General features: G+C 36.3%; 3 protein-coding genes and 1 long non-coding RNA gene across 6 annotated transcripts; 1 reads left to right on the top strand and 3 right to left on the bottom strand.

Annotated features, from left to right (window-relative positions):
- Positions 1 to 248: 248 nt before the first annotated feature.
- LOC112292196 (DNA-directed RNA polymerase I subunit rpa43) lies at positions 249 to 2,601 on the bottom strand. Of its 3 annotated transcripts, none has more exons than XM_024540450.3 (6): positions 2,390 to 2,601; positions 1,762 to 1,916; positions 1,379 to 1,494; positions 1,128 to 1,210; positions 838 to 957; positions 249 to 621 (listed from the first exon to the last, which is right to left on the bottom strand). In XM_024540450.3, exons 1-6 carry the CDS (start codon positions 2,524 to 2,526, stop codon positions 432 to 434), a joined length of 801 nt encoding a protein of 266 aa, XP_024396218.1. In that variant the 5' UTR covers positions 2,527 to 2,601; the 3' UTR covers positions 249 to 431. The 3 variants fall into 3 exon arrangements, with proteins under 3 accessions (XP_024396218.1, XP_024396219.1, XP_024396220.1); XM_024540451.3 differs by having other exon boundaries at positions 1,454 to 1,494; XM_024540452.3 differs by lacking the exon at positions 1,379 to 1,494 and having other exon boundaries at positions 1,766 to 1,916.
- A 691-nt stretch (positions 2,602 to 3,292) lies between these two features.
- LOC141046306 (uncharacterized) lies at positions 3,293 to 3,900 on the top strand. Its single transcript, XR_012219142.1, has 2 exons — positions 3,293 to 3,424; positions 3,816 to 3,900. It is a non-coding gene; the product is annotated as an uncharacterized LOC141046306 (long non-coding RNA).
- A 4,002-nt stretch (positions 3,901 to 7,902) lies between these two features.
- On the bottom strand, positions 7,903 to 10,329 carry LOC112292000 (uncharacterized). Its single transcript, XM_024540061.3, has 4 exons — positions 10,059 to 10,329; positions 8,994 to 9,084; positions 8,603 to 8,862; positions 7,903 to 8,409 (listed from the first exon to the last, which is right to left on the bottom strand). The coding sequence occupies exons 1-4, from the start codon at positions 10,065 to 10,067 to the stop codon at positions 8,086 to 8,088; spliced, it is 684 nt and encodes a 227-aa protein (XP_024395829.1). The 5' UTR covers positions 10,068 to 10,329; the 3' UTR covers positions 7,903 to 8,085.
- Positions 10,330 to 19,063: 8,734 nt separating this feature from the next.
- Positions 19,064 to 23,737, bottom strand: LOC112292746 (uncharacterized). The gene is made up of 10 exons (XM_024541544.3): positions 23,608 to 23,737; positions 23,059 to 23,182; positions 21,919 to 22,006; positions 21,680 to 21,769; positions 21,365 to 21,469; positions 21,202 to 21,252; positions 20,727 to 21,022; positions 20,373 to 20,556; positions 19,911 to 20,149; positions 19,064 to 19,716 (listed from the first exon to the last, which is right to left on the bottom strand). The coding sequence occupies exons 1-10, from the start codon at positions 23,735 to 23,737 to the stop codon at positions 19,458 to 19,460; spliced, it is 1,566 nt and encodes a 521-aa protein (XP_024397312.2). The 3' UTR covers positions 19,064 to 19,457.
- Between the last annotated feature and the right edge of the window lie 981 nt (positions 23,738 to 24,718).

The raw sequence follows: 24,718 nt of genomic DNA, 5'->3' as shown, positions 1-24,718 counted from the left end.
TGCTAAGACGAAACTTCTTGTGACAATATGAAACTTCATACCAACAATAAGTAGCATCATGATCATGAGCCCATAATGTAATTTAGTAACACTAAACTGGATAGAAGAAAGAGTTAGTTTTCCTATTTGAGTGCACAACAAATGTGAATTACCAATTGAATATTTACTGCAACATATACGAAGTTTTCAAATAACGCATTATAGAGATGAAACTCACAAGCTTGTCGGGTGTAAAGGAAAAAAAAAAATTGAAGAATGAATAGTGAGATTCAAAGGTTAGGGCAATAGTCCAAGTCCTGCAATAATATGAATAAGGAAACTGTATTGCCAGATGCGAGTTCAACTCGTGCTACCTAAAATATCGAAAAAAAGAAAAAAAGAAAAAAGGGGGGTCTCGAATTTTCTGAAAGCTAATTCACTAACAGGGCTCTTCAGAGAGCGGAAACGTCCAAACTCTTTCGTCGTTTTTTGACGCTGCTGTGGTCACCAGTCACAGTCTTTTCTTTCCTCTTCTTTTTCTTCTTGGGTGTGTGCTCACTAATGCCTTCAGACACCTCTGCATCGACCTCGGCACTTCTGCTCTCTTTGTGTTTTGACTTTTTAACTCCATTCTCTAAAAGCCTGCAGCATCAACCAGCGACACAGAAAGTTCAGAAACGAGTCACCCATCCATCGGCATTGGCAAACCCTGGGAGTACAAGAACCTTAGCTAAATCTGCAATCTAGGGGCCCTAGCAACGCTAAAACAACAAATTCAGGAGATTTATTAGCATCTCAGTTACATGTATCACTCCGAGTGAAGAAGGGAGAGGGGGATGCTCAAGGGAAGCATCATACATTTGAGTACTTTCAGCTTCGTGTTTTTCCTCGGACTGTAATGCAAGCCATTCTACACACCCTGTCTGGGGTCCTAGTAGAGCTCCAGTGAGGTCTACTATCTCTTCGTTCTCCTGAAAACTGCAAAGGAGAGTCGCTCGCCGTCAGCTCAGGACAGCGCACATGGTTGTTATTTTTTTATTTTTATTTTGAAGCAATAAAGATTCAAAGCCATTGCTACATCAACTATAAAATCATGAAAATGATATAAAATGTTCAGGGGGAAAGATTTAGGGAGACGAAGTTGAAACCTTTTCACAGAGAATCGAATTGAACTGCCGATTTTAATGCAGTGACGTTCATCATTCTCATTCATCCATGCCCTTGTTCCATCCTGTTGCATACATTACTTATAAATCTTTTGTGCAAAGTTTTGAAAAAAAGGGAAATAACACAAAATACAACAACCTCGAAAATATGGAGTAATTTTGAGACAAAAAAATTCCTCGGGAACAAAACTAAAATCCCCCAAGAGCAGGCACTTGATCAACGACACACGCACAATTCCTTCACAATAGACAAGCCCGTTACGAATGTCTGAAGAGCCGATCGCAGCATTGAAAAGTCCAAGAACTACCACTCCGAGATAATCTTCTTCCACTTTGTTCACCTTGCCTTCTGATCTCATGCAAAAAATGAGCATTTCAGTCGCATGAATTGAGGTCACTGGCTACAGGCTCATAAACCTAAAGACGAAGTAGGTGCGCACTAGGAGCTACACTACTTGTTGATTATAAATCCACACACAAATTTGCATATGAGTCGATTTAGGATCCTCGACGGACACCTGAGATGTATAAACGTAAGAAGAAAATCAGATGTGACCAGTATCTACTGCTTAGCAAGTTACGCTAATGTTTCATGAAGAGAAATGATAGATAATACCTACAAATATACCAACTTTTGGGGAGAAGAGAAGCAGCGTGGTCGTCAAGCGCACACAAAAATATGGTGTCAATCCTTCCAAAATGATCGCCGTGCGCCCTTGAATTTTAGTATCCGAATGCGCCAGAACTGATCCTTCAAAATGCTCATTGAATCTACACATACATCCCACCAAACAGTCTTTTTTAAATAAACGATCGCCCAGACCAGCCACATCATCCCAGTGTTGGCTACCGAAGTCACTGCGTCTCAGAAAAATAATAACAGTAATGACAGTAATGATAAAAAAGAAACCTAGATTATCAACATCTGCAGAAATGGTGGCAGACCAAGCTCAGGGTTCAGGGTTTAAGGACTCCTATAACACTCCCCTCCTGCTTCCACAGTCTAGCCCCTATAGACTTTCCCAATGAATGCCGAGTGAAGAAATCGTGTATAGACAATACAAACCAAGAGCAACAACGTTCACAAGGTGCATCTGACACAGTTGGGCGCAGGCTTTAAATGAGAATTTTGGATGCAGGGGCAAACAAAAGATGACAGAAACATGCAGACTCCTTGCCACCCACATAAGAAAAAACGGACACCGGTGTGCGACTTCCGAATGAGAAAGAGCCTCCCTACCCACCTCAAGAGTAGAGAATTCAGAATCTCGCGAACTCCTTGTCGCACATTGGAAGCTCGCGAAGGGTGCAAATGAACCACCATTTTCACCTTCTTCTCGCACAAACCCTCCATCTCCAACGGATTCTTCTCCGACTTCATGATGCACAGACTGCGAGAACTTCACCTGCGTCTTAGTCCCAATGCTGAGATTCAGAGGAGGCAGACTCCAGCAGCCTCCTCACCAACTGATTAGGGTTTACGAAAACCATCCTTTGTGACCAGCCCACATCGGAAAGCACACCATACGTAATACGGTCACGGGATACGGTACCGAATATGAAGTATTTCTAATCATCCTTTTTATAAAAAACAGTATTTTCCGGATTTCTAGGTTATAAGTCTCAAATTTACAATTTCCACATATTTGTATGTTCAAGACTCATGGATCGGATTGATTCTTTCTACAGTCTTTGGGTTCTGTACGAGTGTTTCTTTTTTCCAAATCGTGCTGATTTATTTATTTTTTGTTTTAACTGCAACGATTGCTTGAATTTTGGTTCAACACGTCCACGGAGGCATAGCATGGCAGTCAAGGGTTTCAGAAGAGTGAACTTTATATTATTATTATTATTATTATTCTTTTAACTTGTTCCTTTAGTAGTTCTTAAAAATTAATGGGTCTTTGAAATTCGCTGTTGCCGTAATTCTTATTTGTGTTATTTCGAGTTTAGTCGAATCTGACCCAATTGTTGGAATGAATGTCTTAAAATGAACATGGACAGAAGAATGTGGGGTCCCAATTTCTTTTTTTTTAGTTTTCAAGTCCAGGTATGCTCCAATGGAGCGAAAGACCAACGGTGGTGAAAACCTATCTAATCAAGTATTGAAAACCACGTTCCTTGGTCACAAGAGAGCGGTCAAAGGACTGGCAGACAAACCCAGAGAGCTCCAAACCCTAATGCTGTGATTTCAGGACATTGGAATCACTTTGCTCGCTCCTTCGCCTCTGTCATCCCATCGCATCGCAATCCTGATTAAAGAACTTCGGCTTGTTCAGGTTTTCTTCCTTTCTTGGATTTATTGAGTTTCTTTTCCATGTATATGTATAAATAAATAAGTAAGTAAATAAAGGTTTGGCAATTGTGGTAAATTTCGGCAATCAGAAGCTTGTAGAAAGATAGATTTGAGTAATCTAAAAGAGATGAAAAAAATCATCCCAATCCATTTTAAATTTGGCTATTTTGGTAAAAATGTGTTGGACAAGAGATATTGAATAGTGTTATTTTGAAATTTGTAGCTAATTAATTTTGCAAATAAAAACAACATTAAATTTGGTCATTTTGGTAGAAATTTGTTAAGCAAGAGTTATTGAATAGTGTTATTGGTTATTTTGGTGGAAATTTGTTGGACAAGAGGTACTGAATAGTGTTATTTGGTTGTTTTGGTAGAAATTTGATGGGCAAGAGATATTGAATTGTGTTATTTTGAAATTTGTAACAAACTAATTTTGCAAATAAAAACAACATGCTACATTGTAAGTTTCAAAAGAAATAGATAGATATGTTTTTAGTAAGATGGGGATTACTAAAAAGATTAAAGGGATTGAATTTGAAATAGGTAAGAGTTAGAAGAATAAAGCCACATGTGTGATAATTTCTTCTTATGATTTAGAAATGGTAAAAAATTACAAACCAAAATCATAGTAATTAATTCGTTTGGAGCATTATGGGAATGTGATATTTAAAAAAAAAATTGACATTAAAAGTTGTTAAAACAAATTTGTAAGTAGATTACTCAGCGGCAACTCAATAATATTTAGGCTAATTTAAATATCTAGTTGTATAGAATTATTGTAACAAATTTTGGTTGTACCAGTGGTTTTGTTTTGTTTTGTTTTTTTTTTTTTTTTTCTAATTATCACATCCTCTTATTTGCAATTTATTTTGTAAATTAGATATTTTCAACAAGATTATTGGATTTTATAATATTTTGTTATAGATTGTTTGATAAGACTCTTACAATCAAAACAATAATTATTGAGGTTATATTGTACAAATAGTTTTTTTAAGCTAGGTTTCTCTACTATACTTTTGAATTATATAAATGCATTGTCTTGATAATGTAATTCCTACTAACAAAGAAGTAGACATCAGTTTGTGATGTTTTAGTATAAACATAATATTAAGTTTGAGATATTATTTTTTTGCAAAGTATCACTTTAGATATTTTAAAGCTAAAATGTTTGAGCTTTATACTTAGTTATTGGAACTAATAAAGTTTCTAATTCTTTTCTAATAACACTTTGGAAGTTTTATTTTGCATGTTAGATTTATAAAATCTTATTATAAATAAATAAATAAATAAATAAATAAATATTATTTGTATAGAATTTTTTTCAACAAAATAAGAAATTAGAAGACTTTTAATATATTCTTGTAAATTTTATCTCACAAGGTTTAATTGGAACTCGAGACATATTTGAGTTTACAAAATTTAACTATAATTCATTTTAATTTAAGTTTAAAACTCAAAGTTAGACAAAGTATAGAATTTAGGGTTCAAATTTGAGTTTTAAATTCCTAAATTTTAAAAGATTAAAATTTAGAAAATATTACTAAATTTTATAATTTAAGAAATTCAACATTATTAATTTTTCAAATAGAGACACAATCCAAAACTATTGCCTATGAGTTTATACCTCTAACTTACATCTTTGGTATTATCTATTATAATAATGCCATAGTTTGGCTTTTGACTCTTCTTGCTATTATTGAAGGTTCTTTTAAAGATCTTTTTTGGAAGCAATACACTTTTACATAAAACTCTTAATTCTTACACCTTTATAAATTTATTGAGTTTTAGTTTTTAGTTCTAAACAATTGTGTCATAAAAATAATTGTGCTTGAATCTTATTAGCTAAGTGCTTTTAAAGATATATATGTTTCATTTAAAGCATTAGTGATTGACATATGTTTATGTATTCAAATGACTAATAAGAATTATTTCTAAAAAAAGATTTATATGTTAACATGCAAGTTATTGTTGCTAAATCTTTCTATATTACATTGATGGTTCTTGATACTTCTAAGATACATTGTCTAATTGTATTGCCTATATTAGAAGATAATTACAATCTCATATGTTCCATGTCTAAAATACAAGCACATTTTTAAGAAGATTGTATAATATCTAATAGTAGAATTCAGTAATAAAAATTATATTAACAATCATTTGTTAGTGTAGTAATAAATGTAATTAGTAAATATTTTAGATGTTTTTGTTAATGGTAGTTAGAAAAATCTGAATATGTTTGATGTATACTATGTTTGGATGACATTCTAGTTTTATAGATATTTTAATTACATAGATTGGTTTTTTTATATTCTAAAATTTAAGTGAGATTTTTACTACTAGAATTGCATAAGAACCTTTCAATATGCTTTGAATTTAATTCTCTTTAGACAATATTTTACTTTTGTTCTTAATGGTGGAATCAATGAATCTTAATAGAATTTATAGGACATATATAGAACTAACTTTTTTAAAATGCAACCATCCATTCTTTCTAATAAAATAAAAATGATCATACATAGATTCTAATTAGAAAATTAGAAGTTATTCTCATATATTTTAATAAGAAATCTCTTTCAATTTGTTTGCTTAACTGTGAAAAAGATTTGTTTATATTTGATTTCTTAAATAATTTTTGATTTATTAAAAGGTTTAAACATGTATAACTATTAGTGGTTGTATTTACTTTTACATTTTTATTTTTATTTTAAATGTGTATAAATATATATATATATATATATATATATATATATATATATTACATTTTAATTAACACATGTGGATAAGAAATAGAGTTTTGAAATTTTACATGAGTACAAAATTCATAATGTTGAAGTAGTCTTAGTTATTCAAATTGGTTTTGTTGTTACATTTGGAATTTTCTTTAAAAGATGTGTACTGCAAGTTATTTTTATTTACTATAAATTTTATTTTTCAAAGCTACTAGGTTAATCTTAAAATTTCTAGTGCTACCTAGAAATGATGGATTAATAGATGATTTGATTGATATGATAAAAAGAAACTTAGCATAATAAATATACTATGTATAAAATAAAGTTAATATGACTAGTATTAGCAATATTAATTGCTTAACTTGTCAACCTAATTTTACTATCATTAGTCACAATCTTAAAGTCATAAATTTAATCTCTACTAAGATTTTAGAATATTTTATTAGTTATATAAATTAATGTTACTAAAAAAAATACTAATAAAAAATGTAACTATATTATGCAAGGAATAGTATATATTATTCACTCTTACTCCAATGAAGCATTCAATATGTTGATGGTTTTGGAATTTTTGATTAGGTGTCGCTAAGTCTTAATAAATTATTTGCTAAATTGTGAAATGAAATAGATTATAGTATGTGAAGTAGATTATAGTATAAATTGTGAAGTAAAAATAATCATTCTTATAGTATATTTATTATTATTAATTTATTTTAATTAAAAATTTACTTCTAAGATTTTATAGGTTATAAAATATATGTTCTTATTGTGAATGGTCTTTGTTTCATTATCATTTGCAATTACACTATGCTTTAAATAAGGATTTTTGTAATTGCAATAATATAAAAGAATTTGTTTCATAGAAGGCCTTAGTAATTATTTTTGTTACAATTAATTTGGAGATGTAAAGGATGTATTTTTGTGGAGAAAAAGTGCCAAATCTTATTCTTAATAATGTCTTATACCATATTTATATATATAAAATTTATTCATATCATGTATTTTATAATATAGTATAAAATTTTATATTTTTAAATTTTTATTTCTATTTATTTATATATATATATATATATATATATATATTTTTTTAAAAACAATAATTTTATATAAAAAATTTATCCAACATTGTATCGAATCAAATTTTAATTTTTAAAATAGTTATTTGTATTTTTTAACCAATTTGTAGTTAATATATTTTTTATAAATATATTATATATTTACAACAAGTATTTTTGTTATTTTCCATGAATATATCAAATATCCATGATGTATATTGGCTTTGGCTTTAATATACATAAATTTATATATAAACTTTCATAAGACTATGCAAGTATGCACAACTTTTTATAACCATATTAAGTTGGATGTCAAAAATTTATATATAAACTTTCATATGCATAAATTTATATATAAACTTAATATGCTTATACAAAAATTGAATATAAAAATTTGTATAAGCATATTAAGTTGGATATCAAAAACTATAGATATCCTAGACACAAGAAGATAAATTATTTTTAAAAAGTTTATACTTGTAAAGGTTTTCTTTAAGCTTAAGGCTATTTGCTACAACCAAAACTTATCATTAAGACTTATACCAATTATTGTTTGTAAAGAAACTATAAAAAATGTCTCATAATTCAAAATATGTAACATCAACCATTAGCATCTAGTGTCTACTTCTTGTATTTATGTGTGATTTTTTTATTTTATTTTATTTTTCCCAATGATATTTAAAGACAAAAATCATCTTAGATTGATTCAAAACTTTCCTGCTAGATATTAGCATCATTGGTTGCCATGTTCAAGTTTGTAATAGTAATTGGACACAATCCTTTACATCTAGCTTCTAGAAAATATGGCAACCAAAGTAATTGTACAAGTTGATCTAAGATTAATTTGCTTGATTGTTATGTCAATAGTAGTAATATCTAGTGTAATCTTGGCCAAGCACAAAGGTGACGGGATAGAGTTCTTCGGGTGTGGGTGGTGGTTTCTTCTCTTCCTTAGGTTTGGGTGGATCTTTGGGCTTCTCCTTCTCCTTATCTTCCTTCTTTTCCTCCTTTTCTTCTTTCTTCTCCTCTTTCTTCTCCTCTTTCTTTTCCTCCTTCTTTTCTTCTGCTTTTGGAGCATCAGCCTTCTTATCTCCTCCTCCTCCTCCTCCACCATTTCCACCACCTCCACCTTTCTTCTTCTTCTTACCACCTCCTGCTTTAGCCTTATCATCTGCTGGCTTTTCCTGGGTCATTCATAGTTGTTCAGTACTTGAGCAGAACTCAACAATGAGTGAACTTCATATGATAAACAAACTCTGAAAAACAGATTGCAATCAATTGAGTAGCAGCTTGTAATCCTACTGATTTCTGAACAGGTGAGAAGGTTTTCAGGAGTGATGTATAGTTTCAGTTCAGGTGCAGGTGCAGTTGCTATACCTCTTTCTTCTCCTCTTTCTTCTCCTCTTTCTTCTCCTCTTTTTTTTCTTCTTTCTTTTCTTCCTTCTTCTCCTCCTTTTTTTTTTCCTCCTTTTTGGGTTCCGCCTTCTTGGGCTCCTCTTTCTTAGCAGGAGGTGGAGGAGGCACGAGCTCGGTCTGCTTTCCAGTCTTCTTGATGCGTCTGTACACTTCCTCTGGGGTTACATTTCCAGTCACAGTTACCAGCTGCCCTGGAAAGTCCACTTTGTAGGCTGTAACACCTGTTGCAAAAGCCAAATAGCATGTTTGCGGTTAGACTCCCACGACACTTTGAAATCCAACTTCAGCAAAGCACTTAGCATTACATGTACCCATGATCTGAATGGTAAGGACCGAGGTGGGGAGTTCTTACCAGGAATCTTGGCGCAAGCTCGCTTTACGGTGTGAGCACAACCTTCGCAGTGCAGCATCACCCGAAGCACCACCGTCCTGATTTCCACTGTCTGCATCATCAATCAACATTTGCACCCATGGTGACAGGTCAGCATTCATAATTGGGTTGAAAGAATTATTCCCACAATTGCTCACGTAGACGTTACTTGCAGATTGTGGATGCTTCCAAAATCTGCCTCGTCAACTGGACACTAAAAACTCTGTTTGAGAGGAATCAAGGTAATTTCGAGCGAATTGACTGAGGAGGATAAAAAGAAAACCAACAAAGAGAAAAACCAAAACTTAAATCAATAGAAAATAAAAATAACATAAAAGTTGCAGCACCGCCGATCTGTAGCAATGAAACAGGATGCAACCACGAGCTACCAATGAATCTTCAATTTGGAGGAGAAAATAGTGAGATGCGTAAGCGGTCGCCAAAAGCCACAAACCAAGGTAGAGTGACGAAAGAAAGGAAGTGTGTGATTGCAAACTTCGTTAGCTCTTGCACGATTTTTTGAGGCAATCGTCCGCCGCTACGAGAATTTCGAGATAGGCAGACGGAGATTGCAAGATCACTGTTTATCCCCTCGAAATTAATCAATGGCATTGAACTTCAACTCAAGGATCACCCTCACGCACAGACAATACAAAACGCTTCTGGGGATTGAAGATACAGAAAAGTCGAAAAGTGAGAGCACTACGTAAATCTTTCAAATTGTGGAACTAGCAATCATAGTCGATGAGCAAAGTTAGATCACTTTCGCGTTAAAATGTAACATTGTGATGTAACGCGATCATGGGACGCCACAGAAAACAAGCTTCAAGGTCTTTAAGCTCTCACAACTCCTCCACAAAAACAAATTCACGCATGAATGCTCACCGATCATGCCACCGACATGCTCACACAAGTGCAGAGGATGTGCTGAGTATTCAAGGACAATAGTGTGAGAAACCAATGCGGAGCAATTGAGTCACAGGTCTCGACATCAATCAATCAAGACCAGCAAATGGCGAGTCTAGATAGGGAAAACTAGTTTAGTACCTCGGGCATCTTGACAGATTGACAGGCTCCGTAGCTTAACTACGACTCCGGCGACTTCTCCAACGTTACCAGATCATCAATCAGTCCTCGCAACACAAGTGCGATAAAACCTCAGAGAACACCTCTCGCTGCCTAGACAAAAATAAACACACTCTACACCGCACAAACCACGACCCAGAAGCTAAACTATCACTGTTAACGAAAGCATAGATCGCAGCCCTCTCTCACACAGTTGCTGCACTCGATCGCTTGATCCACCAGCTGAGTGGATGATTGAAATGCATCCAAGCCGAAGAAGGAACAGCAATTAAGATGCAACGAGACCCGAGACTGGCAAGTAAAGCAGCAGGTCTTGTAATTTCTGAAGGGAGAAGACAAAAAAAATAAAACAAACAAACAAAACAAAACAAAATAATAATAATAAAAGAGCCAGCAACCATCAGCTGGGGAACCTCGACACTTGACCCTTTCCTTTCTCTTTCAGAGTGTGATAAGGCACTGGCCGAGGAGGTCGGGGTAGCGATGACCCATGGCAAGATCTCCACTGCCTCCTATCAATCCAGTAGACACAGCCACTCTCATGGCCCCACACCCCCGGCTCCGTCTACTCCCCCTCAGACCCGCCCTCTCCAGTCACCCACAAGCTCCAACAAGTTGGCTAGCCCACAACGACCAGGTCTCCGTTGCCCTTGCGCAATTCTAGGCCGTCATGGGGCTCAACTGCAGCAGCACTTCAGCCGCTTGTCCGGATCGATGCAAGCAGCACCGTATATCTCTCTCTCTCTCTCTCTCTCTCTAACACACTCACACACCCTCCCTCCGTTCCTGCGCTCCCCCCGCAAAATTATCTCGCCATTCCGTCTGGTAAAACCGCGATTAATGCACGATTGACGATGACGACGATGTCTGCTGCAGTGAGTCCAGAATTTTCCCCTTCTCCATCCTCCCATTCCCCACTTCGCCCTTTTGTCCTCACGGGTGGATTCTTCCGTTTCCACCAGAACCCAGGACTGCGTCGCCGGACACGTCGTCTCCACCACTGCCGTTGCCCCCTGCCGCTATCATCGCCGCTGCCGCGGCCTGATGCGGCCACGTAACGACACGCCCGCAGGGTCCTTGCAGCTTCGTTACCACTGTCCTAAATTTAGAGTGCTTGTTGTTATGGGCGGTGTGATTTGAGGATTTGTTTTTCTTCTAGGGCTCACCTTCTATGGTAGTGTCTTTCATTGGTAGCCTTAGGATATTTGTGTTTTGATTCATGTGGTTTTTTCTTTTTCTTTTCTTTTCTTCAAAGTGCAAAATTGAGAAGGGATTGAAAGTGTTGAATATTTGTGGTTTTTTTTTTTTTTTTTTTTTTTTTTGGTATAAACTTGGTGATGGTGCAATTAACAAGAGATGGTGCATACAAATATATCAAATGTTATGATATGGTTTATGGGTGGTTAATAGAAAGTTTTGTATAATTATTTTATAGAAAATAAAAATAAAAAATAAAAAATTAGAAATAAAAAAATTTAGAGATTCAATTTACAATCATAGTTCTTACTTAATTTTCATTTCCATTTAACTTGATTAATATATATATATATATATATATATATATATATAAGTTTTGAGATCAAGAGATATTAAATAAGCAATATAAATATTATTTATGTCAAGAAGAACAGAAATAATTATAAGTTTTAAAATAATTTGTCTTAGTAAGGTATACTAAATTTGTTCATGAGATATTTTATTTTATATTGTTATATAAAATAAATCTAAGAAAATATATTGTGATTTTGAATTGTGGTATATAATTGAAATAGCCCTTTACAGTATAATACGGGAGTCCTATTTTATTTATTATTTTTTAAAAAATAAGAAAAAAATACTTCCTGAAACTTTAAACTACTTTCAACAATTTTAAAGATTTTAAAAATGAAACAATAACCTTGTATTATTTAACTTATAAAAGAATATGTAATCAGTTTAATTAATGTATAAGCAAAGCACCACAAAAGTTGTGTTTTTACGCACAAGAATATAAAATAAAGCTATAAAAAATAAAATTGAACATGAAGATTTAAATTTAGTTACTTTGCAAACATTTATTACTATTATTAAGCATATTTCTCTCATGTACTGTAAAGCAATTAAATAGATATGCGATAAGTGTGGATAAGAACATTAACAACTCTAGATGATGTCACTAATTTCCTCCCTTCACGTGCAAGATCATTCTTAATTATGTTTAGGTACTGTCTTAGCAAATACAACACATAAGATTCAACTCCACTCTTACAAGACTTGCAAAAGCTTGGTCAAGAATAAATCTACAATTAGGAATAAAATGAAAAATGTACTTAGTTTTAGAGACACCCCTTTATTTTTGCCAAAAAATAAAATGAAAGAAACATTCCTAGCAGTTCAGCACTAGATTCCACAATATAACCTTCAAAATAACTTTTCTATTTATTTATTTTTTAAATTACTAGTTCTATTACAAAACTTCAAGACCGCTCCTTCTTTTATGCTTTCTTCTAAATTCCAAATTCACATGTTTCAAATATACTGTATTGTGTTATGTTCAGAATGAAAAATAGAATACTCATGTATTTTTTAGTGCAATTTGTATGAACTCTTTCTGAGTAATTAGATGAATATCATGTTGGCAAAAAATTGAGATTCAAACCTTTAAATTATTTTATTCAAACAGTTATAACTAATTAATTCAATCTCAAATCTATTTTTCTGCTAATTTAACATATACAAAAAGAATTTTCATGAATTTTATGAATCCTCACCAAATATATATATATATATATATATATATATACCTGATGTATTGAAACCATATTCTACAGAATTTATCAGTATGGATTCGAATTTTTACTTAGATATTTAATTAATCTTAGATTTTAAATTAAAAAGCTGACCAACTGAAACCATCAATTATTTTTACCTGATTCTAATTTAATGTGTCTACTGTGGAATTTGTAATCTGAAGTATTGAGAGGATACCTCAGTACTGAATCTCAATTACTAACCAAAAAAATAACAATGGCAGCAAAATAAATATTGCAAACTCCTTTTATGTATTTATATGGTTATTTATGTATTGATTTTTTGCTTCTGGCACAAATTATATTCATAATCACTCATGCACATAAATCAACCCATTATAATTATTTAACAAAAAAACTTAAAACAAGATATTTCACTTTTATTATTATTTATAATATACTGATGAAACAAAACTAAAAAAAGAAAAAAAAAACAAACAAACAAACAAAACAAAAAAAAACATGACCAGAATGTTGGAATTTCAAAGCACTATATTAAGTACTCCATAATCTTTTACAGATAGGATGCTTATTTGCTCAATTTGAGCAGGTACCCCGACAAGATATGGTTGTTTGAAGTTTCTTAAAGAAATTGTGCATAATTTTCTATGCTATCATTCAATAATTCCGATTATTTTATTTTTCTAATCTCTAACTTTCAAACGAATATTATTAATTAATAAAAAATGACACAAACCTTCGTTGAGAAGCAAGATGAACACTCCCACCGTCTCCCAAAGATCCCAGGAGGGGGAAAATAGGCTTCCATTCCAAGGCAACAACACACCCCCATGACTAGGGCTCACATTGGTTTGGGGAACTCAAAGGGAACAAGGAAGTCTTCAAAGGTCTTGAGAGCAGATACTGTGGGAACGCGACAGAACGTTTGGTTCCCGATACAAACCGTATGGGTTATTTTCTTACTTGGGTTCTTACTTCTAAAAAGATTGATGATTCTGAGCTGATTACGGTCGGACACAGGCCTATGGTACTGGGGGAATTACCTCTCCCCTTTTACGTTTTCATCCAGTGTCTTTATTATTTTTACTTTTTTTTTTTACTTGATTCCTTTAGGGTTTTCGGGGCTAAGTTTTTTGCTTGGTCAGCACCCAGAGGATAAGTTGGAATCGAGCTACTGTCGGCTGCGACAGCTGGCTTCTCGTGATTGGGGAGGTGGCTTCGGGTGCTGGTTCAGCCCGGGTTTTGGACGGGCAGGGTAAGGAAGGGGACGGGTGAGTTTCTCTCCCGGGCAGGGGGCAAAGTCTGGGGCAGAGGAAAATAAGCCGAGCTTCGGAGGGACAAGCTCCACAGCACCCCCTCCCCCTCCAATGAGCTGCTGAAAATTGTCAACACCTGCCCGAGGATCATTTGTTTTTTTCTTCTGCCCACGGGCAGGATGTCAGGTAGTACAACTCTGTCTGCCCACTCCTTCTAACCCCTTCTTTTTTCCCCTAGACTCTTGAGCCCTAGGTTTGTTTGTTTTTATTTTTTTTTATATTTAGGGTAATATATTTTTCTTCTTCAGTGTTTTTGGGTCAGTTTTTTCAGATTTTGGCCATGGTGGGTTTGGAGCCACCATGGCCAGTACAATGATTGGGGGACTAAGGCTGCCAGTCCAAAGTGGGTTTGGTGAAACAACTGCCCACTCTGCCCCAAGCGAGTAAATTTACGGGCAGCGGGCAGGCTTGAAGGGACCCCTGCCATCATCTCTGCCCCAGCTCCAGCAAAGTGCTCCTCCACAGTTCCGCATTCAGAATGAGGGCATCCTCCATTCTCTTGTCAAAGCACATATAATAGTTTACAGGGAAAACTGTGGACTTTGCTTGAGAAAGAGACAAAAAATCAATATAAAGAAGCCAGATGATGCCTCACATGAGAGTATCAAATGATGGGTTCCTTATCATAGTCCACAATCATGTTCAAGGCCCAGTTGGTGATGGAAGCCAGTTCTAGGTGGAATCTCACCATTTCTGAGGTCCATGCAACGATTCTTATTCTCCTTAGTAGACATTCCTTCTCATTTCTTATTGTTCCCAGTGTTTGTTTCTGATATTTTTCATTTTTTTATTTTTTTTTATTTTTTTTATTGTTCATCCTTCTCTTTTTTTTTTCACAATTGCTATTGAAAGAGGGTTCTTTCTTCAAATTATTTCGATTCAAATCTATACATGTGGCATTATTTGTGAAGGGGATTATGAAACCTGTAGGGCACACCATTCAAGATTGTCAACTATTATCCAAGGAGATCCAATTTTTGGCTTGAAATTGAGTAAACAATAGTGTTTTAAAGAAGTCTTTGTATTTGAGGGAGAAGGTTACAACTTCCAAATCCTTTGATTGGCTAAAACTGAGAAATTTATACATTACAACCAATCAAAAGGAATTCAAAAAGTTGTGTCTTGTCATATTCTCCCATAAACAAATAAATAAATATATATCTATATATATATATAATTGGTAACTGCTACTGGAAATACCTGATATTTAATTAGGTTTTTTGTAAGAAAAATTGAGTAGGTGGAAGAGGAAAGTTACAAATTTAAATTTTAATTTCTAAGTAATTAGTTTTGTAGATTTCCTTCATTTTCTTGTTCTCGTTTAATGCCTTTATTCCAAACATTTAAGACAACTGTTTGAGATAACAAATGCTAGAATGCACGAGATGAGCTTCTAGTATGCTGACTTACAGGCATGCATGAAGGACCTGGGAATTAGAGTTTCCACTTTAAAGAAAAAGGAAAAGGAAAAAAGGAAAAGCAAGGGCGGGCACATGGCTCCATTCCCAAATCAAAAGAAAGTTGGAGCCATGTCAGCTTTCCCGGGGACTCAGCCAATCATCTGCTGCTGTCTGTATACGTATTCATGAGTGCACGGCAATAGGTGAGTCTCATGAAATTGACGAATGTATTCAGGTTCATTCATCCACTATTAGTGACGGGAACCGTAATTATATATTCACGTACGTACGTACATACACAATCGAAAGTATTGCAGATAGAAAAAAAAGTAAAAGGTTTCTTCAAAGGAAAATTTATGAACCCACAACATTGAAAGGTTTATGTTTCATGAAAATAGAGAGCGTATTGAATTGGCTCTGATTGGTTGCTCATTCAAGCAGGTATAATCAAGCACAAAACATTCTTCCATACACAAGTGGATTACTTAAAATTCCTGAGAAAGAATGATTTGAAAAGAATAAAATGTCCTTATTTGGAAACATCCAAAGAATTTTAAGTTTGATCACATGAATATATTCGAACACACATGTCATAAAAAGTGGGGAATACATTTCCTACATAATGTGTGTGTGCCTATATATATATATATATATAGATAATAATATTGGGTACATTTTTATAAACTAAAACGTATCATTGATGAGTAGTAGATATAAGTATATATATATTTTAAACCATATGTGTGTGTGTGTGTGTGTGTATATATATATATATATATATATATACACACAGATGCTTACATAGTCAATTTTGTTTACATGTAATGTTTGTTTGAGATCTTAATAAAACTGTAAATTTGAATATTGAATAAGTTATATATATATATATATATATATATGCAAGAATTGATTTAACAAGTTTTTTATTTTTTATTAAAAAAAATTATGAATTTTTTTCATAAAACAAGTTTGTAAAACATGTGCTTTAGATCTTTGATTTGATTTGATTTGATTTATTTGAGAAAAATTAAAATTCATTGCTTGAATTCGTACATTCTACAAATTAGTTTAACAATTGTATCCTGCGTAACCAAATAAATTGGTGTGACATGAATGAATAAATGTTTTTCCATAGAGTAAATCTTTGCATACATGGGTAGAAATAAAGTAATAGAGTGATTTGCAACTCTACATTCTAAAACATTGAATTTTCAGCTTCATTAAATGGTCTTGTATTTTTACAAAATGGAAAGTCTATTTTACAATTATGTATATATATATATATATATATATATATATGCATGCATACATACATACACAATGATGGATATGCAATATATTAATAGCTGTCGAAAAGAAGGATGATAAACTAAATTATAATATCTAGACAAACAGCGTTGTCAAAGCATATGGTATTGAATTTCAGGGAGATTATAAACACTAAAACAAGAAATCGGTGAAATGGATCTGAGACTTTCCTCCACATCTTACAAAAATAAAACCGGTTTAAAAGATTGTTGCCAAGAATAATGTCTAGTGTAGAAGAATTGAATGGAATAAATTGAGGTCTAATTCATTACTTGTTTCGTTTTATTTTTGGATTGTGAGGAAGTAGACCTTTTTACAAAATAATATAAAACACGAGTTTTTTTTTTTTTTTTTTTTTTTTTTTCATTGGACATGTTCTCCTTCTCCAAAGGTTGCTAGCATATTAAATTTAATCTACGCTTATGAATTTTTTTTCTGTATTTATTCTCAGGTTATGGTATCTTTTTTTGACTCATTTATAATATTATAAGATGACAGAATTCTGCACTCTTGATGAAGTGGATTTATATAATCCCTTCTACTTTATTGCCATACTGGATTTTTTGACTAGAAATTACCTCATTTCTGTGTATCCACATTGTCCACACGTAAGCTCCTAAAATCAATGGCCAGAGAGACTTCTTAACACAAAGTCTCCCCCAAATTTCACTTGTTGAAAGTGCAATGCTAACCAGGTTCCAAGTTAGCGGCAAGATCAATTAAGTTTGTAAAGGAAGCTTGTACTCCAGTTCCACACTAGTTTGACCACTAACCACATCTTCTTCCATGTGCAAGAATGGTGCAAAGATGCAGTTCCAACTAATCCTCAAGCCAGTTCTGTTCCCCCCGACACATCTGTCCCAGACCACCTACACAAAGACCGACTCACATGGGGTTGTTGCTTAATCCCACAAGCTTGAGATCTACAAAAAGTAGAGGTCTGAGCAATCTCAAACCGAGGCAGTGCAGGATCAGATCCAGGCACACAAAGCCAGCGTTCAAGTGCCCGACAAGGTGCAAACGAGAAGAGAGGATCCTCACGGCAGAAGCATGAACTTCGGTGCAGGGAATGATCCACAGGCTTCGAGCTGCCGTGTGTTGTATTGTGGGAGGTGTTGTGGAGGAGCAGGCAGTGATGAGGAAGAAAAAATCTCGAGATGTGGTTACAGGCAAAGCTTGGTACACTTTTCTTCTTCGTTGGGGAGCTGGATTGTGACGGAGGTAAAAAGGAATACCGATGGGTAAAAGTTTGTGGGCCTTGCATTTTGCACGATTCGGTGTACTGTTGTGGCGACATGGGCCCTGGTTTCGAGGCGGTCAAAGCTCTCAGCCCATGTATAATAGTCCTTCGAAGCCTGGAATAGCAACTTAAATGGCCGACCAGCCCCAGTGTGCCGATAAATTTATACTAAAGTATGTGCTACGGCCGACCAGGTGGCACGAAAGTGCTTGCCGGAGTGCGTGATTGAACATCATTGTGATTCTCGCTTGTGATTTGTAGGGATGGACTCGATTCTCAGCTATGACTGCGTTCTGTGCTTTTCGTCGTTTTCATTTATTCTCATTCTGAACTAAAACGAGGGGAGGATGGGGGAAAGGTGTATGATAATTGCTTAACAGATGAGAAGGTGTTTGTATTAAAAACGACTGACCGACAATCTACACACGATTACTAACTGGGCTCAATCGTGCACGCAGAAGATATCAGGCGCTACGTCCATAATATTTCATCTTGTGTGCATTGATATTTGTTCTCTGCGTGAGGTTTGAAGGTGTGACTTTAGGAAATTTTCAGAATCCAGGTTAGCTGCTCACTGGTGATAGTGTGTTGGGGCACTGACAGATAATTAGAATGCTAATATCGTGAGGGGATAATTTTCCTTGTTGTATAGGTGAGATAGGGACGAATTGCGACGTTACCAATTTGCGAAGAATAAGAGTTTTCAAGTCACTGGGTTTATGACATAGGCAGATGTTACTGCTCTAGACTCGTTCACTTTGCTATCGAATTGGGCACGTGTTTGTGAAATAATATCCTTGCGAGGTTGTGAGTAGTTGTACTGATCTGTTTGATTTGAAGTGGGAGTGGAAGACATTGCTGAGATTATCGTTTGGTGGTTACCAACAACACTATGAATAAGCTCTTTACGCGATAACAGGTTGCATGTTGCATTTATGCGATAACCTTCGCGTCGTCAAAAGCTGCAGCCTATGCTCCTGCACAGAGAAGCTTTATGTATCATGATGTTACATCTCTGGTTCCACATTCTGTGGTCCTGAATCCACTGAATATCATTCCCTCGGATCACTCTACTCCACAAATCTTCCGCTGCAAAAGTAACGTAAGGGAACTTTTGATAAACTAGCCTTGTGTTTCGGAATCAGAGTCAGTCCCCTCAGAAACTCTGCAGTTTTGGTCACCAATGTGAAAACTACTTAACTTTCACCTATGGAACTCTCATCTTGTCGTTAGGGATGGTAGTCAAAAGGATCTAACCCATCCGTTCCTATGTTGTCAAATTACTGTGCGATCATACAAAAGCACTTGAATCTGCGGTGATTATAGTGAAACATTACTTTATTGAACTATTCCATCGCAGTCTCGAAAGAGGCTTCGTCTCGCTTTGATTTGTCAAATTTCACCCATTTCTTCTTCTTCTCATCAAATAGGTTGCACTGGGTTAGAATAGTAGTCATAAGGGGAACCCCGAACTCTGCTTTATTGAGGTGCTTATCATAATTTTGCTGAAGGGAGGCATAGGCCTTGCGAAGGTTGTAGCTGGGAATCCTCGATGCGATGTGATGAGGGATATGGACACTGATATCATGGCAGAGGAAGTCAATCCTGCAGTTGCACGAGATGTAAATTCAGTTTCGATGCACTCTTTCTACCCTTACGTTGAATTGTTGTCAAGTTGAATCAGCAACCCAAAAACATAAATAAGAATCCAGCCACTCCAGTTGGAATAAGACGCCTTCGAGATTGACCACGCAGCATACAAGATCAGAATTTCTGTCCATGCAGGGGTGAGTACTTACCATGCCGGGTACTCGCAGTGAACGGTACCGTTAAGCTGAGCCTCAACAGCATTCCATTCACGGGACTGCTTAAAAGGAATATGGGGTGCGGTATGATGTACTAGTGTAAATGTACTCATCCAGAAATGGAAACCCAACCAGGGCAGTACCCACCACTTCACGAAGCCCAGAGGACCAGTGAAGTATAGCAGTGGAAGCAGAGCAAAAACGCCGAATGCAGCAACGGCAGCCAAACTTACCTGCAAACAATCGTCCAGGTCAATTTCGTAAATGTCTCAAACCGTATGTCGATAAACGGTTCGTCGATGAAACACTTGAATCAGATAAAACAAGAAAACCTTAACCAAAACATGCTAAGATTCGCATTTCATGCTGAGTATGAGATAATGATAAATCTTATAAATGGCCTCGGACTAAAATGAAAAACATTCCATGTAATACATCAACGCTTGAAATACTTACCTTCACTTTATTGTGATCTTGAGCCCTGTATTTCGATAGGTCAAAATGCCAGAAAAGCCAGTGTCCAACAGATGCAAACCACCAAGCGGGTCCCATGGAAGCCTCCATCATAAATTTTGCCACTCCTTTCGAACGGTCATACATGTATGGCCTGAATGGTTGCCATGCTGTGTCCATGACCAACCTGACAATTCAAATGCAAGAATTGTAATTAGGATGAGATGTCCACGAGTTCATTAGTTTAAAAAAATTGGAGAAACCCTGGGATCGGAGAGTTGTTGCAGCTTCTTTCTATCCATATCTACCCAGGTACCTTATTTTAAAAATCATCAAAGGCAGCAACCAGTTACTTACTTGTTGGTGTGGGCGTGGTGAGTGTTGTGCTTAATTCTCCAGGGCTCAAACGGGAAGATCAGCGGCATAAACATCACTGTTCCTACGATGTCATTAATAAGCTGATTCTTTGAGAAAGAGTTATGGCCAGCATCGTGACCGATAACGAAAAGACCTGTCATCGCTGTTCCCAGGTATGCGTAGACTGCAGGATACAGATACCATGGTAAAACTGCAAGAGCAGCGTAACCAAGAGCCACAGCTATAAGGGTAACTGCGACATTCTTCCACGCCTTGACATCGTCAATTTCAAATACCTGCAAGGGAAAGCAAGTCGGAGCACGTCATTATCAATTGCAATAGAAGCAGTAGGGACAAAGGTCATCTAGGATTTTCTGCGTTCGTCTAAATGGGTGCTGCTGGTAGGGCAACGACTCAAGCTTGGTTGGTGCAATGCTTATGTTCAAAGTCGTGGAAAGCAGCTCAAACCATATACCTCTTTTGGCAAGCTCTTCACTACTTCACTTAAAGTAAGTGGGTCAATGATCTGTAGGTCAAATGCGCCACGATGAATTGTTAGGATGAATCGAAACAGCTGCCAACGACGATGCAAAACTAATAGCGTAACGTAAAGAAAGGAGGGTAGAATTACAACCCACCGGCTCTCCAATCTGAGTAAACCCAGGAATTTTCGTGAACTGTGTCGACATAGGAGCGGCCGTTGCGCATGTTCGGAGGACGCGTGGTTTCTGCACTATCTGACTCTGATGGACAATCGAATCCAATGTGAACGGATAAAAAATCAGTATCAAATAAAATCCAGTATAAATTACTTTAAAATTGAATATGTTCAGGTCAACTGACTACATCTGATTCCTTGAAAGATCGGCGACTCCTGGTAATATAGCTGAGCCATTTCATCGAGTAGTCATCCAAGTAACGGTTTAAGAATGATTCGATGGGTTGTCCCTTACTCTGAGAGGTGGAAGAGCTAGCCCTCTGAGCCCACTTGAGAGGGAAAATGTTGCACTCGTGCTTTGCGTGGGACTGCAACCTGGCCATCTCTGCGATCTCAAACAGACGGTCATCATCAGACATCATCGATCGCAGCAATCATTGTAAAGCAGCGCATCCAAAGAAGAATTTACTTCTTGAATCTGAGTAAACGGGTAAGCAACCGATGCAAGATTTGTGGACGGCTTGTTGGAGTTACCGGTGCTTCGAGTCCTGACGGCGCAATACTCAGCCCCAACATGCTGCACCTCGCAGCCATCATGATGAATCTGTCACTGACAAAAAACCTGCAAAAAGGTAGAGGATAGTTCAGGGGAAGGTAGTAACACCGACTACACGAGACAAATGTGCGATGACACAGATAGCAAAGGAGAAGCAATCGTTGAGCCGATACATTGACATTCAAAATGACTAAAATCACAAAAAAATCTCACAAGAATCAATGCTACGTGATAGCGAGGGTAGTACTGGTGCCAGTCGTGACATCCTGCTCATTTGAGGTTATCCGATAAAATGAGGTTTTAACGATGGAGCAAGATCCACAAAGTACAGAAACCACTGCTACTGAGTCACCAGACCGTCTCAGATCCTACAGTCATTTCGAACTACAGGTGCTTTTCGACTTGCAAAGGTTCATTATGGGGGCACCCGCATAGGCAATCGTAAACACAGTCGTACGGCTTCGCTCAACCAAGAAGATATAGTACTAGCATCTGGCACTCGTGGTTCAGACCCAGATCTCGCAACACTTGCTCTTCCCATACTCTCTTAACCCCTCCCAGAGATCAATGTTTCGATTCTCATACTAAACGTAATAGAATCTACACTGTATTATGTTCCAGGTTACACCTGATCTTCTCACCAGAGTCTAACACCACATGACTGTCAAGAACATCCAGACCTCAAAGGCATTACAAAATCCTCCCCGAGAGCTCAAAAACAGAGTATGAGGTCTCTATCCAACACCCAACACAAACTCCAACCCACACCCGCAAACCAATAGCAATACTAAAACCCACCGACACCAATCGAGCACCAACACTACAAAAACATAATGCAACCCCGGAGTCCCCTCATTGCCACCAGCATGACAAGACACACCCCACATTCGATGCAACCTGCACTAGTCGCCACCCACCTCACGGATCTACCACCCAACTAGACCCAAAACATCGATCTCCAGGCAGCGTTCACAAAACTGACATTACCAAATTCTAACCCACCCCAACTCCACATTATGACTGAACTTAGCTAGCAATGCGACTCTCATCTCACGTACAACACCGCACAGACGAAAACTCGATGCCAGCGACTGGGCCAAGGACTTACTTAAACCCACCTGCCAAGGAGCCGAAACGAGCTCCAAGGAACAGCACTGATCAGTGCCAGAAGCGCTAGAAGCGGCCACCAGCAGCACTGAAGGGAGAGCAAGAGGACTGCTGCGCAAATGATGCAGCTGGCGCCTATGATGAAACAGGGAAGGAGGGAGGGATCGACTCGACTGGGCTCGGCTCGGCTCGGCGCGGATGGCAGGGAAGGGAGTCAGACTTGGTCAGGGCAACGCTGCTGCCACTGCCGCTGCCGCAGCCCTGTCCACAGTGTAAGCAAAGCGACGGAGCAAGGGCAGCCAGACAGCCAGCCAGCCAGCCAAGCGAGACCAGCCTCGTGTTGGGACGAGGAGAGGATGCGCCTCTCTTCATTCATCTATTACCGAATCTGACTATTATCGTTCATCTACTTTTGGATGTCTCGTCACTCATTCGCCGACAGTGGATGTGCTCCGTTATCATTCGTCGAATATAGGATGAATAGTGTTCATTCGTCAATTTGTGGATGTTTCATTCGTCAGTGGTCCCAACTTGGGTGTCTCTTCGTTCATTCGTCGGACATCCTCCGCCACTTGTTTCTACCGCCAGGCCTAAGGTCGGAGTCTTCCGGTGGGCTCTATTTGATGCTCCGACCAGTTTACTGCACGTCCCTTTCGGTTTTGCAGCTCGCTCCCTTCTGGCTTGAGTCATTTTTGCTGTGCTATTTTTTCGTTTACAGTAAACAAGTTTTAAAATTTTGTAATATTTTTCTGTGAGAAGGTTGTAGATTTTTTTAATTTTTAATCTTTTTTACTGTGTTTGTGTTTTATTGACGTATTTATTGTGATTTTGTTCCAAATAGTTGACTGTTGAATTCGTGTAACTACCATATCTTTGATTTGTGAATTATTGTTTATTTATACTGATGGTGGACATGGATGTTGGTTTACAACGTGATAGAGACTGGAAATTTTAATGTTGTTTTGCAAGAAATGTAGATGTTGATGTCAACTTTCTGTACAGCGGTAGAGTTATTGTGTGGGTGCATATGTTTTCAATATTTTGTTTGAGGGTACATTTTTTAAAATTTAGAAATAAAATCAAATGCTGGAATCATGCAATAAAATTTGTGCATAATGAATGTATGAAACATACATTAAATTCATGCAGCCAACGTCTTGAACTTTCTATTGTAATTCATATGAAGTTGACTTGTTTGAGTAGGTCAGTTTTAACTGGTTGTATTGATGGTTTATGGATGAAAAAATACACAACTCATGCACTATTTTATTTAATATAAAAAATGTGTTTAATAAACACAAACAATTTCCAATAAATCATTAAGGATTATCATTTAAGTTTTCCAATGGTATTAATTTCAATATAAAATAATATCTCTTCATTCACACATCACAATATCATTTCAGATATATTACAGTACGTGGGCAACATAACACAAAATTGTGTCCACGATAATTATTCAGAAACTTTTATTTAACAGCTAGTGTTTCATCAATTCTTTCTTGTACATTTGAACTTTTCTCTATTATTCTTTAAAAAAATATCTTTACAATAATTATATTTTTTTAATATTTGTGTAATAGATGTTAGAAACATGTACCATTTTAGTTTATTCAAGAATGTAAAAATAAAAATGTATCTGTGTTCTTGGCCAAGAATAGAGAGAAAGCA

This window comes from Physcomitrium patens, chromosome 15 (genome assembly GCF_059467195.1).
Source record: "Physcomitrium patens ecotype Gransden chromosome 15, ASM5946719v1, whole genome shotgun sequence".
NCBI lineage: Eukaryota > Viridiplantae > Streptophyta > Bryopsida > Funariales > Funariaceae > Physcomitrium > Physcomitrium patens.
Note: the sequence above shows the minus strand (reverse complement) of the source record. Positions and strands in the feature narration are given on the sequence as shown.

What these genes read in the sequence shown, in the direction of transcription:
- LOC112292746 (XM_024541544.3), bottom strand. Translation starts at nt 23,737, where the DNA reads ATGACTCAAGCCAGAAGGGAGCGAGCTGCAAAACCGAAAGGGACGTGC. An exon ending in TAGCTCTTCCACCTCTCAGA is followed by an intron (nt 21,470 to 21,679) that starts GTAAGGGACAAC and finishes ATTGTCCATCAG; the next exon opens with AGTCAGATAGTGCAGAAACC. An exon ending in AAGATCACAATAAAGTGAAG is followed by an intron (nt 20,150 to 20,372) that starts GTAAGTATTTCA and finishes GATTGTTTGCAG; the next exon opens with GTAAGTTTGGCTGCCGTTGC.
- LOC112292196 (XM_024540450.3), bottom strand. Translation starts at nt 2,526, where the DNA reads ATGAAGTCGGAGAAGAATCCGTTGGAGATGGAGGGTTTGTGCGAGAAG. An exon ending in TTGTCTATTGTGAAGGAATT is followed by an intron (nt 1,211 to 1,378) that starts GTGCGTGTGTCG and finishes TGTATGCAACAG; the next exon opens with GATGGAACAAGGGCATGGAT. An exon ending in GAAGCTGAAAGTACTCAAAT is followed by an intron (nt 622 to 837) that starts GTATGATGCTTC and finishes TTGATGCTGCAG; the next exon opens with GCTTTTAGAGAATGGAGTTA.
- LOC112292000 (XM_024540061.3), bottom strand. An exon ending in AGCTTGCGCCAAGATTCCTG is followed by an intron (nt 8,863 to 8,993) that starts GTAAGAACTCCC and finishes CTTTTGCAACAG; the next exon opens with GTGTTACAGCCTACAAAGTG. An exon ending in AGAAAGAGGAGAAGAAAGAG is followed by an intron (nt 8,410 to 8,602) that starts GTATAGCAACTG and finishes TGAATGACCCAG; the next exon opens with GAAAAGCCAGCAGATGATAA.